At 39.6% G+C, this 18,275-nt stretch overlaps 2 protein-coding genes across 3 annotated transcripts; both read left to right on the top strand.

Moving 5' to 3' along the window:
* The first annotated feature begins 1,252 nt into the window (after window positions 1–1,252).
* Window positions 1,253–6,352, top strand: LOC138621204 (fizzy-related protein homolog). The gene is made up of 14 exons (XM_069699066.1): window positions 1,253–1,389; window positions 1,914–2,023; window positions 2,633–2,761; window positions 3,608–3,671; window positions 3,952–4,082; window positions 4,229–4,311; window positions 4,430–4,613; window positions 4,742–4,807; window positions 4,891–4,993; window positions 5,165–5,349; window positions 5,435–5,668; window positions 5,893–5,997; window positions 6,120–6,212; window positions 6,306–6,352. Exons 2-14 carry the CDS (start codon window positions 1,952–1,954, stop codon window positions 6,345–6,347), a joined length of 1,491 nt encoding a protein of 496 aa, XP_069555167.1. The 5' UTR covers window positions 1,253–1,389; window positions 1,914–1,951; the 3' UTR covers window positions 6,348–6,352.
* A 1,357-nt stretch (window positions 6,353–7,709) lies between these two features.
* On the top strand, window positions 7,710–18,182 carry haus5 (HAUS augmin-like complex, subunit 5). Of its 2 annotated transcripts, XM_069699061.1 has the most exons (19): window positions 7,710–8,237; window positions 8,340–8,402; window positions 8,642–8,674; window positions 9,045–9,069; window positions 9,203–9,335; window positions 9,698–9,857; window positions 10,041–10,134; window positions 10,622–10,713; window positions 10,823–10,877; window positions 10,980–11,107; window positions 11,203–11,284; window positions 11,424–11,578; window positions 11,986–12,148; window positions 12,380–12,460; window positions 12,599–12,744; window positions 13,221–13,317; window positions 15,139–15,277; window positions 15,472–15,604; window positions 17,882–18,182. In XM_069699061.1, exons 1-19 carry the CDS (start codon window positions 8,140–8,142, stop codon window positions 17,982–17,984), a joined length of 1,980 nt encoding a protein of 659 aa, XP_069555162.1. In that variant the 5' UTR covers window positions 7,710–8,139; the 3' UTR covers window positions 17,985–18,182. The 2 variants fall into 2 exon arrangements, with proteins under 2 accessions (XP_069555162.1, XP_069555164.1); XM_069699063.1 differs by lacking the exon at window positions 8,642–8,674.
* The last annotated feature ends 93 nt before the right edge of the window (window positions 18,183–18,275 follow it).

The following is an 18,275-nucleotide window of genomic DNA, read 5'->3' as shown; positions in this document are numbered from 1 at the left end:
ACAGACTACTTTTACCTGTCAATACATTGCTGCATTGGCACTTTTTCTCACATGATCCTCCACCATAGAAGCACAGTATGAACACATCTTTATCAGATTTCAGGTAAAAGTTGTAAAGCAAGCCAAGTGAACGTTAAAACAATTTAATTTAGAAACACGATGGTTCCAAGCTGAATAATGACTTGTGTTAAGTAAAGTAGAGGTCACAACACTCTGGCTCCGATGATAGAGTGGGTTGCTCACTAACTGTTACGTTGGTGGTTCAACCCCTGGCTCCTCCAGTCTATATGGTGAAGACAGGCACGACAGAACCCCAAGTTAATGGCATCTCTGTTGCCGTTGGTGTGTGTTTTAATCCAAATATTTTGTAACTATTTTGTAGACTGCTAGGATAAAAAGATCCATTTACCACTGCTTGCTTCCAATGCCGGGCGTAGGGCTTGGGGCTTAGGGCTATTCCAACTCACAGGCCACATATGGCCCATTTGAAATCTTGCATAGCCTGCAAAAATATGCCTGTCTGGATGCTGTTTTAATGTTTTCAGCTTTTACAAATACGGCTATAACTACCTCATGTCTCTTGAAATTGTTTTGATAGTAGCCTATCATAAACAGTCTAGCAATCTGTTTTACTAGGTTCATTTTGTATTTTGCTGTCAGAAATGAATACCATAAAAGTGATGCGTGTTATAAGTTTATTCCATGAAGTAGTATACTTACCATATATAGTTATTTGTAGCTATTAACTGATGATCTTATGAGGCCCTCTCGTCATTGAGTTTGATACGCCCTGGTGTTGAGTTAACATAGATCTAGTGCGCCCTCTATGTTTAAAAGTTGGACATGACAAGGAAGTGAGAGATGCATTGTATTTAATATTTTCAAACGTCTTTTTAAAGTTTGATGTGCATCAGATCAAATCAGATCCCAACATTATTTATAGAGTTGAATTAAATTTAACTGATTAAAAGAAACCATTTGAGAAGAACTATCTCTCCAATACTTTTACTGTTACATATAAGCTTGTATCCGCAGTGTGATGATCGTTTAGGAGTGAAATACTTCTGAGGACCTCAGTCCTCACACACCACCACTGCAATAAATCCCTTTTTTTTAATTTTTTTTTTTATTATTATTAATAAATGTGCGCAAAACGGCCACTGGCAACGCACGGGGCATTTCCTTGTTTTGATTTGAGAGGCATACGTCACAGGGGTGACACACAAATCCCACAATGCACTTTACACCTCAACCAAAGTGAACTACAACAACCAGCTCCATCTGAGAGTGAATAACTTTTAATACATCGTACGGATTCCTCTGACCTGCGGGTTGTCGCTGCTGTTGTTGTTCCGTGGTGGGGTTCAGGAGCTGGCTCCGTGTAGGCAGGTATGTTATCTGGACAGATATGAGGACATTAGCAGTTAGCATAGGCAGCTAACGCCTGTTATCATTAGCTACCTCTTCAATTTAAAAAAAAAAAAAAAAAAAAAATTAGTGCAAAAATTGCTGCTAAGAAGCCAATTTGATGACATATAGGTCCGGGCGAGGCTCCTAAATGTTTTCAGATTCATTGAGCTGGTTGAAAGTTAGTCGTGCCGTATTTTGTCTGAATGCAGCTCTGGTTTCGATCCAGAATCTGATCCAGCTGAATAAATGACTTGCTGTCATTTTGATGATCGGGGTACATTTTCTGGGCAGTCGATGAGCTGTTTTCTGCCAACAGCATGCAAGATAGACTTAACTATAATTACAAATTGAACTTCCTGCTTTTATATTTTGCAAGCAGTGTTATCAATGAACTACATTGCCTATTCCCCCTGCTGCATTGTGGGATACCCTTTAAAACAAACAACAACAAAAAAACCAGTCACAATAGGTTTTCACTGTTGAGTGTTACTTGTGTTGCACAGGTTTTTCCTCCCAGCCTGTGGCTGAGAGATCAGGGTCGATGATGGATCCCGAATATGAACATCGCCTCCTCCGCCAAATCAACATTGACAATGACAACTTGAGCCCTGCTGTGAGTCTTTTATTATTTTGTTTTCCTCTTCTTTATTGTCAATGGTGGAAGAAGTATGACGTATTCAAATGTTTTACCAACACAGCAAAGTAAAAAATACTTCATTTCAAGTAAAACTCATGTATGAAAAGTTCTATTGAAGTAAAAGTACAGTAAAAGTACAGAAATAACAGCGCTGGTTTGGTACCTCCGACTAATATATCATTATACATGACATCATTACAGTATTAATGGTGAAGTGTCGGTGTGTAAGCAGCATGTTACTATTGTAGCTGCTGCAGGTGGAGCCAGTTTTAACTATTTTATGACGACAAGGGGTTAAACCGTCAGATGATTGCTGGGAGGAAGAAACAAAGTTCTAATGAACAAATCTGTTTTTGGGCATTTTCTCTAATCTTTGATTTTTGGTAAAGTATTGGATCATTTCAAAAGCTATTTTGTGAGAAGTTAAAAGAGAAAATACTACTTTTGCTGGAGCTGTTAACAACACATGGTATATCACCAGAATATATGATATTATCCTTATAGGTCATAAATGAACTGATAAAGAAAGTGACCAAACTTCCATGAATTCATTTAACAAATATAGTTCATTTGTTGTTGTTGCAGAAGCTGCCACAGAGTGTGCACTGTCGGACGCCCACCAGCTCCCCATTGTCTTCACCCAGCAAACTCGGAGACAGATTCATTCCAACCAGAGCGGGAGCCAACTGGAACATCAACTTTCACAGGATCAATGTATGAATTTGTAATCTGCAAATTTGTTGAGGAGTGTATCTATGCTATGCTATGAGTCAGAGAGTTGTTTTTACAGAAGGGTTTTCCCTTTCTTTGTACTATTTTAAACAATGTAGAACAAAATTGAAAACACCAAAACTATGAAATGTCACATCTGAATTCATGCAGTAAGCAAACAATGTGTAAACAAAGAACAAATATTATTTAAAGAGCCTGGAGGTTTGGTTTGTCTCATTGTCCTGTGTGCGTGTAGATGCCAGAGAGCCGCTCAGTTCGAGATTTCAACAGCAATTTGCAAAATGGCCGTTCTGGGCAGCTACACGCTGTTTACTTTCAATTAGACTTGAAATAAACTTTTTTTGGGCAGCGGCAGAAAGCTTGAACACGCTAGCTCGATGTATGTTGTCTTGAGTGACTCTTCGTTTTCTTAAATGTCTGCAATGGAGGTGGACAACGCAAAGTTAGCGTGACCCATAGAGCCACAATAGACATATTAATGGAAAAAACACAGGTTGAAATAAACCAGAATTATCCTTATTCTTATCCAGAGCAAAAAGTGGCTACATATTCTAAATATATATATATTCTACATATATTCTAAAATATGAAAATAGGTTCAATACATAATTTTATTTTGTTCTTAGATATTGACAATATTGGGAAAATGTTAGAATCAAAGAAATACCCTTAAATGAGTAAGTGTATCCAAAGATTTGACTGGTACTGTTGGTGTTCTTTGAAGCCTCAAAATGTTTCCGTGTGTTTGGGTGAGATTGTTGATGGTTTAAATATTCAGAGAAAAGTTTGTGACAGATCAAAGACGGTATCTTTCTGATTTTTACTTAGGAAAACGAGAAGTCACCAAGTCAGAACAGAAAAACAAAGGATGCCTCTTCTGATAACATCAAAGGTAAATAACTTTTGGAAATTATTATTTTGGAAATTCTGTGACTTGTCTATGTGTTTGTGAATACTTCTGAATTTTCTATATTTCGTTTGTTTAATTGGGTTCTTTTTTTTATCTACTTTTAGGGCTTGTTTGAAAATGTGATGAAGTTTTAGGTCATATTTATACAAAAATATAAAACATTCTAAAGGGTTTACATGCGTTTGCACCACTGTATAATTGTTCTTTCATGCCAGTTTCTACTGTCTTATGGACCAAATAATTCCCTGTGTTGTGCTTGTAGCGGACGGGCTGGCCTACTCTGCTTTACTAAAGAACGAGCTGCTGGGAGCAGGAATAGAAAAGATCCAGGACCCCCAGACGGAGGACAGACGTCTCCAGCCATCAACACCCGAGAAGAGAAGTCTCTTCAATGTATCAACATTTCTTCTTTTTCTCCTTTATTGAATTATGCAGCACATTTATCATACATTGACAGGACAGAGTAGCGTGTCTCTGTTCAAACTGTGTGCAGTTTTTCTTTAGTGCTTTTTAATGAAGCTGATGTGTGTTCTTTGCAGTATTCACTCAACACCAAAAGATCGTCACCAGATGATGGCACCAACATCTCTCCTTACTCTCTATCACCTGTCAGCAATAAAAGGTAGAAGCTCTTTAAATGCTTTTTTTGTTTTTAGATATCATTACTAATCAGCCCCACATATAAGGAAACTGGACATTTTAGCGTCAGGGTTTCATAATATCTAAACTTCCTGTTGCAGTCAGAAGTTGTTACGTTCACCAAGGAAACCAACTCGTAAGATCTCCAAGATCCCCTTTAAAGTTCTGGATGCTCCAGAGCTGCAGGATGACTTTTACCTCAACTTGGTGGACTGGTCATCTCTCAATGTGCTCAGTGTCGGGCTGGGCACATGTGTTTACCTGTGGAGTGCCTGCACCAGCCAGGTACGGCAGAGTGTCTCTTTGCAAGTCATTTTGGATCATGAAGTTGAACAAAAGTTTCTGTTTCTCGACAGTGATTGTTACGATGCTGTTGCCACAATGACTTACGAGCTGGATTATGTTTTCCTCAGGTAACAAGGCTGTGTGATTTATCAGTGGAGGGAGACTCAGTAACATCCGTTGGGTGGTCTGAAAGAGTGAGTACACACAGCTTACTGTCAGAAAACTTTATGGAATTGAGTTGGGTTTTTTTCAGTGAGAGAATGATTTGTGTTTTTAGGGTAACCTCGTGGCAGTGGGGACTCACAAAGGCTACGTTCAGATATGGGACGCTGGTGCTGGCAAAAAACTCTTTGCCTTAGAGGGTCACACGGCCCGAGTTGGTGAGAACTTTGCTGTGTTTTAACTCTTAAAGGGACTTGACAAGAATGCTTAAGACAAATGGACCGGAAGCCACAGTCTTTGAATTAATTTGAATTAGTCATTAAAATTCTGCAATTTAGTCACATGTCGTGAGTGTAACCAAGCATAAATAAAGTTTACCCTGTGCACAGGTGCGTTGGCGTGGAATGCAGACCAGCTGTCTTCGGGCAGCCGTGATCGTATGATTCTTCAAAGAGATGTGCGGACGCCTCCACTCCAGTCAGAGAGACGGCTGCAGGGGCACAGACAGGAAGTGTGTGGCCTGAAGTGGAGCACTGACCATCAGCTGCTTGCTTCCGGTGGCAACGACAATAAGGTAGAGTTAGAGCTAATGAAGCCACCTCTGTCTTTGCTTGTTTACGCACTGTTCTCATTAATGAGGGTGCCATTTGTGGACTCAGCTGCTGGTGTGGAACCACTCATCGCTGAGCCCCGTGCAGACATACATGGATCACCTGGCCGCAGTTAAAGCCATCGCCTGGTCCCCCCACCAGCACGGCCTGCTGGCCTCTGGGGGCGGCACTGCCGACCGCTGTATTCGCTTTTGGAATACCCTGACATCACAGCCGTTGCAGTGTATGGACACCGGCTCTCAGGTCTGCAACCTGGCCTGGTCCAAACATGCTAATGAGCTGGTAAGTGGCTCCAGATACACACAGTGCATAGTTGATTGGCTGGCTTTATAAGTAACTGTCATGAAGGCAACACTTTCCTTGAAACTATTTATAACAAATTGCAAAGATTTCTTACTAAATGTGCATCTGTTAATTGGCTGTATTCATAAATACTGCCTTTTCCTAAACGTGCATCCACTGCAGTTCAATATTAGAAGCAACAACAATCTTCTGTTTTTTTCCAGGTAAGCACCCATGGATACTCTCAGAACCAAATCTTGGTGTGGAAATATCCAGCTCTCACTCAGGTGGCCAAACTCACCGGACACTCCTACAGAGTGCTCTACCTGGTCAGTGTGTTTTCTTTCTGATCAGACTACTATCTTGCTATTACGTATGTTAATGCAGAAGCTGGCCATATTTGCTTGAACATCTGGAAGTCATAGTTTGTTTTTGTTTTTTTCTCTTTTAGGCCATGTCCCCGGACGGTGAGGCAATAGTGACAGGAGCTGGAGATGAGACCCTCCGTTTCTGGAACGTATTCAGTAAGACGCGGTCAACAAAGGTGAGACAGCACAGTTTTGGGATAGCTTCTACAGTTTCGCACCCACTCATACCTGCACAGTAATTAACCACGTTTCTTTGTCTTTTATCTTAGGAATCTGTATCAGTTTTAAACCTCTTCACCAGGATACGGTAATACAACGAATAAGATAATAAAAAAAAAAAACTAGTTTGAGTGGATCGTGGTGTCATTACTGGATATCACATCAGAAGGGTGCTTAAGGACATACAGTACAATCAGAGGCATCTCGTGAGATATTTTTCAGAACTGACCACGTTTTTTTTCCTAACAGTTATTTGTGAAATTTTGACTTCTGTGTGGTCATTATGAATGTATTTTTTTTTACTTTTGCAAAATGCAGGAGTGGGTTGATTTCCTTTTGTTTTGTATTCACAATTAGAAATCACAAGCCTTACTTAAAAATATTGTGATAATGTTTTCAACATGGTTGAATCTGAAATGTGGACAATATTTTTTTTCTTTTTCTTTTTCTTTTTCTTTTTCTTTTTCTTTTTCTTTTTCTTTTTCTTTTTCTTTTTCTTTATCTCAGGTCTAATTTATTTAACTCACTTGTTGTATGATAAAAACCTTCATCTGTTATGGGATGTAGATTCAGTGGAGAAAAATGCCATGTCATTCTATGACTAAAAAAGAAAAACTAAACATAATCGCCATAATTACTGTGATCTTGTGAAGAGTATTGGCTGAGTGGCTGAAATGGTGCAGTTTTGCTTCTGTGTGCAAAAAGTCTAATGCTGTGCATTTAGACATCTACTACACTGTTACATTTTTGCAGTAAAAGAAGGAATAAAAGAGGGAGGGACTGAAGACTGAGTGTCCGACGTGGTGTGGTATTTAATTTATTCTATTAGGCCTACATTTTCTGAAACGTTACAACTTCTTTTAGTTACTTTAGTTTCACTGCACTAATTTTAAATGAGAGATTATTTGAAAGAGAAATTATAATGAATACATAAGGTTTAGTGTGCTAATGCCATGTATATAGTCAGTTTTATTAGGTACACCAATCTAAAAGATAGCCTGATAAAACAATTATGTAATAAATCCTACTTACATGAAAGTTATATTCAGTTTTAACTGACAGGTGTTTCTGTTATTTTGTCCACACTATTTAGGCGAAATAATATATAATGCAATTTACCACCAACTTCATACTTCCAAATAAAAATCTCTAAAACATTTTCATGGAAACTGAACATTATAAACTTCTGGTGTATTAGAAAGCTTTAGTTTGCTTAACTGGCAACGTTTGTGTGGGTACATTATATATATAAAAAAATATTTTCATACGTTTGTTGTTGTTTTTTGTGCTGTCATATTTAAGTTGTTCCGTTTGAAGTAAAGTGGATTCGGTCCATTTCTTGTATTATGTAGAATACCCATTGATAAAACCGCCTCAAAAAACGGCTGGTACGAGAGCGAATCAGCGGGAGGGATGCTCTGCCTTTGATTGGCTGTTATGTTGTGGGCGGGTCAACATTAGCGTGGTGATTGACATTGAAACAACCAATCATAGCAGCATACAGTTTAGCAGGGGCCTTCCTCCAGGCTGATCCAATCTGGCGTCGACCCTGCAAATACCGTCTGTATCCATGACAACAACCAACTGCAGCCAGGGGCGGTGCCATAGATACGGAACATGTCAATAGGCGGCGCCAGTTGAACGGAAATGTTGACCGGAAGTAACGTGAGCGAGCGGGAACTTCGAGTAATTTGGATAAAAATATATTGCTATTACTACCGCAACTTTTATATATTCAAATGAAGACGAATCTATCGTAAGGGCACTGTAAATTCAAGGACAAAAATCAGGTCAGTGACTGACGCAAACTGCGCCAGCTGACAACAATAGTAGCCTGTTGTTGTTGCTAGCTTTAGCTAGCTTGCTACAAGTTTGTCTGTAAGGATGGCGGACAGAAATCTGGTGCAGGAGTTGAAACGCTGGGCGACAGACGAGTTTAATCTGCCCCCGGACAGCCTGCCAAATGACAGCTATTTTAAAACGTGGGTATATAATATTACTTTCTCTCCTGTCAAAGTAAACAGACGTTTGCTGATTGATGCTTACTTTTAGCCTTGATCTCATGCTGATTATTTGTTTTCCAGGCTATGTGTCGGGACAGGGAAGTCAATATGGAAATATGTCATTCAACACGTTTTTCAACAGAGGTCAGTCTTGCTGTTCTTAATGTTTTGATCACTGACTCATGGTTAAAGTACTGCTGATTTCCTCTATTTGTCCCTTTTAAGTCCCTATTTGTCTGCTCATAATAAAAAAAAGATCATGGCATCTGATGAGTGCCTTGGTTTATAAAATAACCTGCAGTCTCTCCCTCTGTGCACTCTTAAAGTCGATGAAGTAGCAAATAATGAACTGCAGTTTCTTGACTGTTGATCTGTTCTTCCAGGAATGTAAGGATCATGCGTGGCAATTTTCAGTGGTATCCTTTTTGGCATGGACTGAGACTCTTAATGCCACTATGGACATGACCATTTGAGGTAGATTTTTGTGAAATTCAAGTTGTTTTTTGTAGTGTTTGTATATTAAATATTCTGGTCAGTTGAGAGTGTCTCTGACACCACTTGGAGACTGTGCCACTCCTGTCTTTCCAAGATCACCATGCATGCTTTTTTGGGGTGTCTCAAAGTCCTGTCATAACACGAAGTCACAGTGGGCCTGGTTTAAGCAACTGCCTGGAAACCTTTGTTGTACGTCACCCTCCTTCTTTCCCCATGATTGCGGCCACCAGTTACTTCCGCTGTGCTGTCAAATAATCAAATAGTTATCTCCTTGACATTATGATCTCAAAGGTACAAAGTGCTTCAAGACAAAGAGGTAGGATACAACTTGTCTTTTTTCTCCAGTAGTTAAATTCATTAATATTCAGTTATTTCATTAATGATGCACAAAGTGCTGTTTCAGTATACATGAACTATGTTTGTTCCTGCCGGTATATCTGCACGCACAGTTGAAGCAGGCTGAGGGCCAGAGTGAGGCTGCAAAGCGGAGAGAGCTTCAGAAGAAGATCGAGCAGCTGAGAGCTGAGATCAGTCACCTGGATTCCCAAATCAGTGGAACAGAGGAGCAAGTGGCCACACAAGGTTAGTCCATCATATGAAATGTAGCCTGGGTAATTTGGGAATTACTGTATATACACTATTTTGAGTGGATGCCGACTTGAGAGACACTGAGATTGATGAAGGGAATGAAGAATATGTTGGATATAAGTTATTAAAAATGCTTTGGGGTGCAAATTATGATTATGGACTTTTTTTTTTTTTTTTTTTATATTGTTGCAGGTCAAAAAATGTTTTACAAGATGTTCATGACAAGATTATTTATTTAGCTTTTGAGAGGTGAAGGGCAGAAAGCAGGCTCACTGCTATCCTTTACTATGTTTTAGTAGTTATGCTATTGAAAGTGGTCTCCTGTGTCAATGTTTTCTGCTGTTGTTATTATACAGAGCAGTCTATCAGTCGTACCTGGGCCCACGTGGAGGACAGCCAACGCAGAGAGCTGCTTCTCCAGGCCTTCAGTAAGCACTGCGTCTTGGGCCGCCATGTGCTCTCTGTTGACATGCAAAAAGTCAGCGGGCACTGCCAGGAACTGAAACAGATGGCTAGGTAAGGCAAATATTTCACTTTGTATTTAAACTGGAATTTATGTAGTTATTAATGTAGATGTTTTACACACTATCATAAATCGGTTCGCAGTTCTCTTTATTAAAATATGTAAAAAAAAATGTGTGTGTGTGTGTGTGTGTGTGTGTGTGTGTGTGTGTGTGTGTGTGTGTGTGTGTATGGCAGGAAAGCAGAGGTTGAAGTGCTGTTTGATGATAAGTCCTCCTGCAGCAGAGATGACGACAACCTCAACTCCAAAGCAGCAGAGGCACAAGTCCTGGTAAGAGCTGCCTAAATCCGGTCTGTATTTTACTGAGTTGAGTTTCAAGTGCTCTTCATCAGACAGACACAGTTACACAGAATATTTCTGCCAGCTATTTCTGCATATCTCAATCAGAAAGCCCCCAAAAATAAACAGCAAATAGGGCATATGACAAAAATGCTGCACAGTGTGAGTGGACTGAGGGCACTTGATAATTAATTAAAACAGTATAAATAATCTTTGGTGAGAAGCAGCAATAAATTACTGCTGGTTTTTACTTGTTGAATCATCCTCAGACTAATAACATGGTACTTTAGTTGGAGGAGATACACATGATTTGATTTTCTTTTGCCAGCTTTGAGAAAATTCATTCAAATTCTGCCAGAAAATAAAGTTGATCAACAATATCCACACAAATCTGAAATAAAATGCAGACCAAAGAAGCTGCTGTAGATCAGCTGCTGACTGAAGGAAATCGTCTTTTTCTGTTCTTTTCTCCTGCCAGCGTGAAGTGAGAGAGCTGTGTGACGACAGGGTCCACTTCTATCAGTCTTTACAAGAGAGTGAACTGAAAACACAGCACTCTGCTGCCAAACAGTAAGGACTACAGTGGATACACTATCTGACAGATTCACAAGATTTTGAAAAAAGAAAATATATAATCTTCATTTTTCAGTCTTTTACATCTTTGTTTTTCCCTTCTCAGTATGACCCGTGAACAGAGGACTGCTGTATTTCAGTACTGGCTGAGCGCTGTGGAGGTTTGTGTACTTTGATCAGAGCTCACGAAATGTTTTGTTTCTTGGGTATAACTGTTTTTTAATTTTGACATTGAAATAACATGTTGCTCGTCGTGTCATCAGAATGTGCTGGGTGGTTACCCTCCAAACCACGTCCTCTCTGCGTTGCAATATTTAGCTTCGAGAGAGCAGAATGAATTGGAGGAGAAACTATCTTCTCTGGATGTGACCCGGGATGTGTCAGCTCTGCGGTGAGGCAGCCTGCATATGACTGATGTTATCTTTTCATGTCATGTTAAACTGAGAGTTTTCAATGTGAAATATTTCTTTGCCATGCTACTTGCAGGTTCCGCTATGAAAGCAATCACCTCCTGGATATGTCGGCAGAGGAGGAGAATGAGTTACCACCGATTAAGACGCTGTTAGAGGTGCCACTCATGCACTCACATTCAATGTAATATAGCGTTTAGGAAAATCACAGCAGAAGAGTACGTTTTCATGCATTTCCTGATATTTTGGCGTGATATATTTTCATTTGTGGATTTGCATGTGTGTTTGTTGTTCCAGGCTTCTTGGAAAGAGGTGGAGCAGAGTTTGGTAGAGTTGGCCCAGACTCGCTCCAGAGTCCAGCAGCTCAAAAACCAGCTGCAGGAGAGAAAGAAGGAGGTTGAGCAGGAGGTGTCGGGTATTGCTTACGAACTCCACAATGATACCTTGGCACTGTAAGTACACTCACATTACAGGTTCTTACTTTGACAAGCATATTACTGTAGTCATCCAGGGCATAATAGTACTGCATTTTGTAGCTGAGTTCCCTATTATAGAGAACAAAAGTCAATCAAAACACCACAATTGTTCTGTGAGTAGGAACTAATTATCTTTAAGCCTTCTGGCTAAAGACTGAACATTACATTCGCAGTTTGTCCGGGTTTTTTTGTTCAAATTTTGCTACACTTATTTTTGTATAGTATTTGCAAACAGCTACAAGTGCAATCAAAAAGTTCAGAGACCACCACTGTTGCATGTGAACATAGCTTTGATTTGGACCAAAACAAGTCTTGAAAAGTATTTACTCTGTCTTCTTTTTACTACACTTTTTTAAAGTTCTGGGACTCTGCCTTGTTATCAGGTCAGCTCTCGAGTTGGAACTGCAGTGTGTGATGCAGGCAGCAGCCCGAGATCACATCAGAGACCGCTGTATCCAACTTGAACAACATGCACGAAGCCGACAGGAGGCGCTAAGAAATCTCCGCAGCCAGTGGCAGAGCATTCTGGACTTCAGACAGCTAGTGGTGAGAGTGAATGGACAGTATGAGACGTTATCATTTTTTTAAACGTCGATCTTGGATAAAATATGTTCTGTGTACATTAAATACTATGTAGTAAATGTGGTTGAGAATTTAGTTATATGTGCTTGTTTTTTGTATGGAGTTAAAAATCTTTACGAAGTCAAGGTGCAGAGATGTCGCTGCCTTTGTGACGTCACGTATCGTTAAACGTGTTCTGCTGTTGTGTCGTTGCAGATGCTCAGACAGGAGCAGATCAGAGGTCTGATTAAGGGGAACTCAACAGCCAAAACGCAGCTGATTCGTCTTCACAGAGAGGTCTGCATGTTCTGTACCTATCACACTGAAGTAGAGGAATTATTTGTATGATTTGCTTCTTGCGCTAAAAATCTTTTTCCACAAATGCGCATTTTTATAAAATCTCTTGAGGATTTCAATCGCTTTGTTTTGATTCAGTTGCAGGAATTCATCCAGGCCGAGCTTGTGCCACAGTTTGAAGACGTCACCACTGCAGCCAACAGTCTGAGGAACTCAATTTCTAAGGAGGCCAGACAGTTTGGAACAATTTCACTTCTTTCTCTGGACCGCAGGACTGTTGAAGGGTAAAAACATGCTCCTTGATACCTGAAGGGGGTAATTCTCGGTTACTAGGTAACCAAAGAGTTATTTTAGTAATACACAGATTGGAAAAGGGTCCTAAATTTACTCCCAGACTGTGCCTTTATCCCAAAACACATTTTACTGGCAGTAAAATGTGTTGGCAATATTAGTAAAAAAGGTTACACAAAACACGCTGCCGAGCTTTTATCCTCGCTGTCTCTTGTGTTCAATTTTGTTGTCTGTAATGATGATTAACAAATTCACACAGGGAGTGAGAGCAGCACAGCAGAACAATGATTATCTGTCAGGAAATTCTTCTGCTTCATCCGTGGGGCATCTGTGGCTGCAGCAGACCAAAGCATTTAACTCTCTTCAAAAGAGCGCATTTCAAAAAAAGACATTTGATCAACATCTTTATTAAGTGGTGACAGTTGCTTGACAATAATAGAAAAGTGAAAAAAAAATTCTGATATTTCAGAATACAAAGAATTCCTGCTTTGTGGTTGTCCATCCATCGCTTGCAGTCTCCGACCTTCAGCAACTTGTGTCACAGCCTGACATTCCCTCTGTACAAGGTGAGAGCTCCTTCTTTGTCTTGTTGCCCAGAACAAAGGCTTCATACTCACATCTGTCCTTGGGTTAAGTCAGTTTGATAAATAACTGGAGTTGATAGTTATTGATTGATATAAAAACATAATAAAACAGAGAAGCAGTGTTATGTATTTTAAACTCTTTACCAGATTCAAAAATATTGAATCACTTCACCAGAGACCATAAATTTGTAGACAAAAGCAAACCACCTAAAATAGATTTTAAGATTGAATATTATTTCTACCAAAATCTGTTACTAGTAGTAGTGGTCAAAGTAGAAGTATGGGTCCAACTATGCGCTACAACACAACACATGTATGGTCTCCTCTTTTGAAATGAAGTGTGTCGCTGTGTTAACAAAGAGCGCTGCCAAGCAGCTTGTGCGTCCTGAGCTGTGATTTCCAACAACTCGTCTTCACAGTGTGAATTTTGTAAAAAAAAAAATAAAAAAAAAATCTTTGGAATCACTTTCCCCTAAAAGAACTGGGCCTCGTTTCCCAATACTGATTGAGGGTGTCTACAAATGGTCTTAAATTTCTACATGTTTTCCAAACAGCACTTGAGAACAATTGCTTGCACACGTCGTTAAGAGCTTCTTACGATCGGCCGTCCGTGGTGCTGAAAATAAATATTTTACATTTTAAAGGAATCATGCATTTTAAACAGTTGGTAAGATGTGCTGCATTTTGTGTTGTAAACAACACAGAGAAATGTTTTTCACACTTAAAATCATTCCTAAAAATAATGCCTGTTGTACAGCTTCCAGTTTGCTGCCTCTTACGACTAATGTTACTGAGAGCCTCATTTTATAACATTAATTTCAAACAGGTAAAGATGGAAAAAATGATTAAACCAATCAGTTTTACAGTATTGTTGGAATGTCTAAAGGACGACCTTTGCTTGACTGTATTAACGTGCAACCCACTGTATGTGGTACTGCTTACATGTCTGAAGTGTAGAAGTAGGTAAACGGCCTGTCTACAGAACTTCAGTAGGATGTTTCAGAAAAACTCTGGTTTACATTGAGTGGCAGGAGGACAGAATTGGAGGGTCTCATGAATCTATAGATGTGAATGTTATATTTACTGTCTCTTTACTGTATATTTGCATGTGGGACTGTGTGTGTACACGAGAAGAAGACAACAGTAACTGCCAAATCTATTTTGCAATTATTCAGTTAATTTGTGTGTTTGTGTTGGAGTAGTTCATTTAAACAGTCTTTATATCAAATGTTACTGAACAAAGAGCATTGTTGTTCATGCTGAAGGTGCACAAAACATGAGTAAAATCCACAGTTTATGGTTCCTCCTGCAGGTTTCACGTCACCTTAAGATGCTCTTTTGCTCTGAGTGGTAAGGAGGAAGTACACGTTGATCTACAATCAACACTGAGAACATGTTTGTTAGTTCTGATCGTCTTAGCCTTAAAATGCTTAATGAAAATGCCTGTGGATAATTGCTATATCTCTATAGAAGTTTGTTCTATGAAAGTAGTGTTAGCAGCTGCTCTTTAAATGTTCCCGAGTGGTTTTGATGAACCAGTTGACTGTCACCATCATCATTTGACTCCAGTCCTCTCACGAGCAGAGATGATAAAAATTATATCCGTGAAAATCAGATTTCCTGCAGAGGCACAATACAACCAGCCTTGTATTTATTGGGCAGCTGTGAATTATCTTTTATCTGCAACTCTTACAAACACTCACTGTGTAATTTTAACTTTTGTATGTATGCATGCCATTTCATAGATTTGTTTTTCACTGATTTTGATGCAAACAAACTTTTCTCTTTCTTCTTACCCTTCAGGCTCCAGAGGAGTTGTTTTCCCAGTCGTGCTCCCAACAGCTTGAGTTGCGTTTTCTCCGTCAGCTATTCCAACTTCTCTCTGCAACTCTGCAGAAAATACAGAAGGAAACAGAGCAGCTGCATGCATCTGATCAAAAAGGTAATCAGGGGAACTCATCAACAGAGAAGCTTTTCTCATGCTTAAAACTCAGAAAGAAGTGAAGCATTTGGCTGTTTGTACACATTCTGTATATAATGAAGAATTTGTGTTATCTCTGCAAATAAAACAATGGTCAATGGATTCAAATCAGTTTTCATAACAGCAAAACTGTCTGTCTACACTACGCCTCCTAGCTCTGCTGTCCAGAGTCATGGAGGAGGACCAGAAGCTTCTGAAGTCTTTGGTACCAAGAGTCAGAGGCCTCACCCACCGCTGTGCACAAGGCCTTTCTTACGGAGACCAAGTCAAAACTGCCATCTGTTACTGGTGAGTCACATTTCTGAAGTGGAACCTGCTTTAAAACAATGGATGCAACACGTTTAATATTTTAGTACATAGTTTCCCTTCATAAGTGTAAAGGACAATTCTTTTTTTCCAATCTGGGTGTATATTTTGATAATTTAATCTTCATTAGTATTGGATAAAATGTCACCTTCCAGCTTCATTGCTGGGGTCTGAAGATCACCTCATGTGACACAGCTTTACAGTGGACTGCAGTAGGGAAAGCAGCGCCGTCTTCTGTCTATCATACAGTTGAAACCAGAAGTTTACATACACTGTGCAAAAAGACACATAACACTTTTTTTCCTCACTGTCTGAAGTTAAATCAGACTAAACCTCTCCTGTTTCAGGTCCGTTAGGATTACCAAAATTATTTAACTTTTGCTAAATGTCACAATAATGAGAAAGAGAATTTCTTAGAGAATTTTATATTACTTTCTTTGAGGTCAAAAGTTTACATACACCAAAAGTACTATGTCTTTAAACAACGTGGGCAAGCCCAGATGATGATGTCATGGCTTTTGAAGCTCCTGATAGGTTAACTGACAACATGTGAGTTAATTGAAGGCACACCTGGGGATGTATTTTAAGGCCACACCTCAAACACTCTGCTTCCTTGTTTGAAATCATGGGAAAGTCAAAAGAAATCAGCCAAGAAATCAGGGAGAGAATCGTGGAGCTCCACAAGTCTGGTTCACCCTTGGGTGCAATTTCCAGATGCTTGAAGGTGCCACGTTCATCTGTGCAAACAATTATACGCAAGTATAAACATGGGAATGTCCAGCCATCACACTGCTCAGGAAGGAGACGGGCTCTGTGTCCCAGAGATGAACGTGTTTTGGTCCGACATGTGCAAATCAACCCCAGAACAAAAGCTAAAGACCTTGTGAAGATGATGGCTGAAGCTGGTAAGAAAGTGTCATTATCCACAGTAAAACGAGTCCTGCACCGACATGGGCTGAAAGGCTACTCAGCAAGAAGGAAGCCATTACTCCTAAAGAAACATAAAAAAGCCAGATTACAGTTTGCAAAAAGACACCAAGACAAAGACCTTAACTTCTGGAGACATGTCCTGTGGTCTGATGAAACTAAAGTGGAGCTGTTTGGCCATAATGACCACCGTTACATTTGGAGGAAAAAGGGGGAAGCTTGTAGACCTGAAAACACCATCCCAACTGTGAAGCATGGAGGTGGCAGCATCATGTTGTGGGGCTGTTTTGCTGCAGCAGGAACTGGAGCTCTTCATAAAATAGACGGCATCATGAAGAAAGAACATTACCTGGAAATATTAAGGCAACATCTCAGGACATCAGCCAGGAAGCTAAAACTTGGGCGCAAATGGGTCTTCCAAATGGACAATGACCCGAAGCATACTGCCAAAATAGTTAAAAAGTGGCTTGAGGACAACAAAGTCAATGTCTTGGAGTGGTCATCACAAAGCCCTGACCTGAATCCCATCGAAAATTTGTGGGCAGATCTGAAAAGGCGTGTGCGAGCGAGGGGGCCAACAAACCTGACTCAGTTACACCAGTTCTGTCAGGAGGAATGGGCCAGAATTCCAGCAGAGTACTGTAAGAAGCTTGTGGAAGGATACCCAAAACGTTTGACCCAAGTCATGCAGTTCAAAGGCAATGCTACTAAATACTAAGGAACTGTATGTAAACTTTTGACCTTGAAGAAAGTAATGAAAAATTCTCTAAAATATTCTCTTTCTCATTATTGTGACATTTAGCAAAAGTTAAATAATTTTGGTAATCCTAACGGACCTGAAACAGGAGAGGTTTAGTCTGATTTAACTTCAGACAGTGAGAAAAAAAGTGTTATGTGTCTTGTATGTAAACTTCTGGTTTCAACTGTATAACCTAAACCGCATCTAAAAGTGAATGTGACACGTTATCATGCAAACAGCCTTTTCTGAACACCAATTGGTTTTCCAAGAACTTATTGGCTAGACTTTTACATTGTGTGCATACAGCTGCATTACAATACAAAGGATGAGGTGTACTACTGAACTTTCTCTGAATGACTTATTTTATGTGATTTTTGCATTTCATAATTAGTCTGATTCGATATTTTTCTAGTCGTATGTTCAGTTACAACGGTAAAATCATTAACAGCAAATTTTTTTTCTTGAACTGTTGTTGTTTTGTTTGCATTTAAAGAATGTATTTGTATTAATTTGTGTATATATACCTTCACTCAAGAGTTAAGTGTCTGGTTTCTGTGTTAACTTTTTTGTGTTGTTTGAATTCATTCACGTAGGTGGGATAAACCAGCCCAACATGTCCTACCTGAGATCAGTAAAGGAGGACTGACTTTTCAGCAGTGGCTACAAAGGTGGAGACTAGCTGCCAAAACCTCGTAGTGGACTCCTTGGAGATTTAAAAATATGATAACGATCTTTCTCAGCACCTTTCAGTGGCAACATGACCACACTGCAGTAGTTTGGAAGTGCACAAGTGCTAATACATAAATCAGTTCTTTTTCCTGAGTTTGTCATTGTCATCATTGCTCCTCATGTTTTACAAAGTGAAGCACAGTCATGAAATAAATACTCAAGAAATTTAAACCAAATATTTGTCGCTGTCTTCTTTGAAATGCATTCACAAATACAGTGAACTTGTTTCAAACTGCCTCCAGGTCCTATGTTGAAAAT

The sequence above is a fragment of the Brachyistius frenatus genome, unplaced genomic scaffold, assembly GCF_029030835.1.
Source record: "Brachyistius frenatus isolate BFR_SWC_R1_liver_20210118 unplaced genomic scaffold, ASM2903083v1 Contig_29, whole genome shotgun sequence".
NCBI classification, from domain to species: Eukaryota; Metazoa; Chordata; class Actinopteri; family Embiotocidae; genus Brachyistius; species Brachyistius frenatus.
The sequence above is the reverse complement of the archived record's forward strand: the minus strand, read 5'-3'. Positions and strand labels throughout refer to the sequence as shown.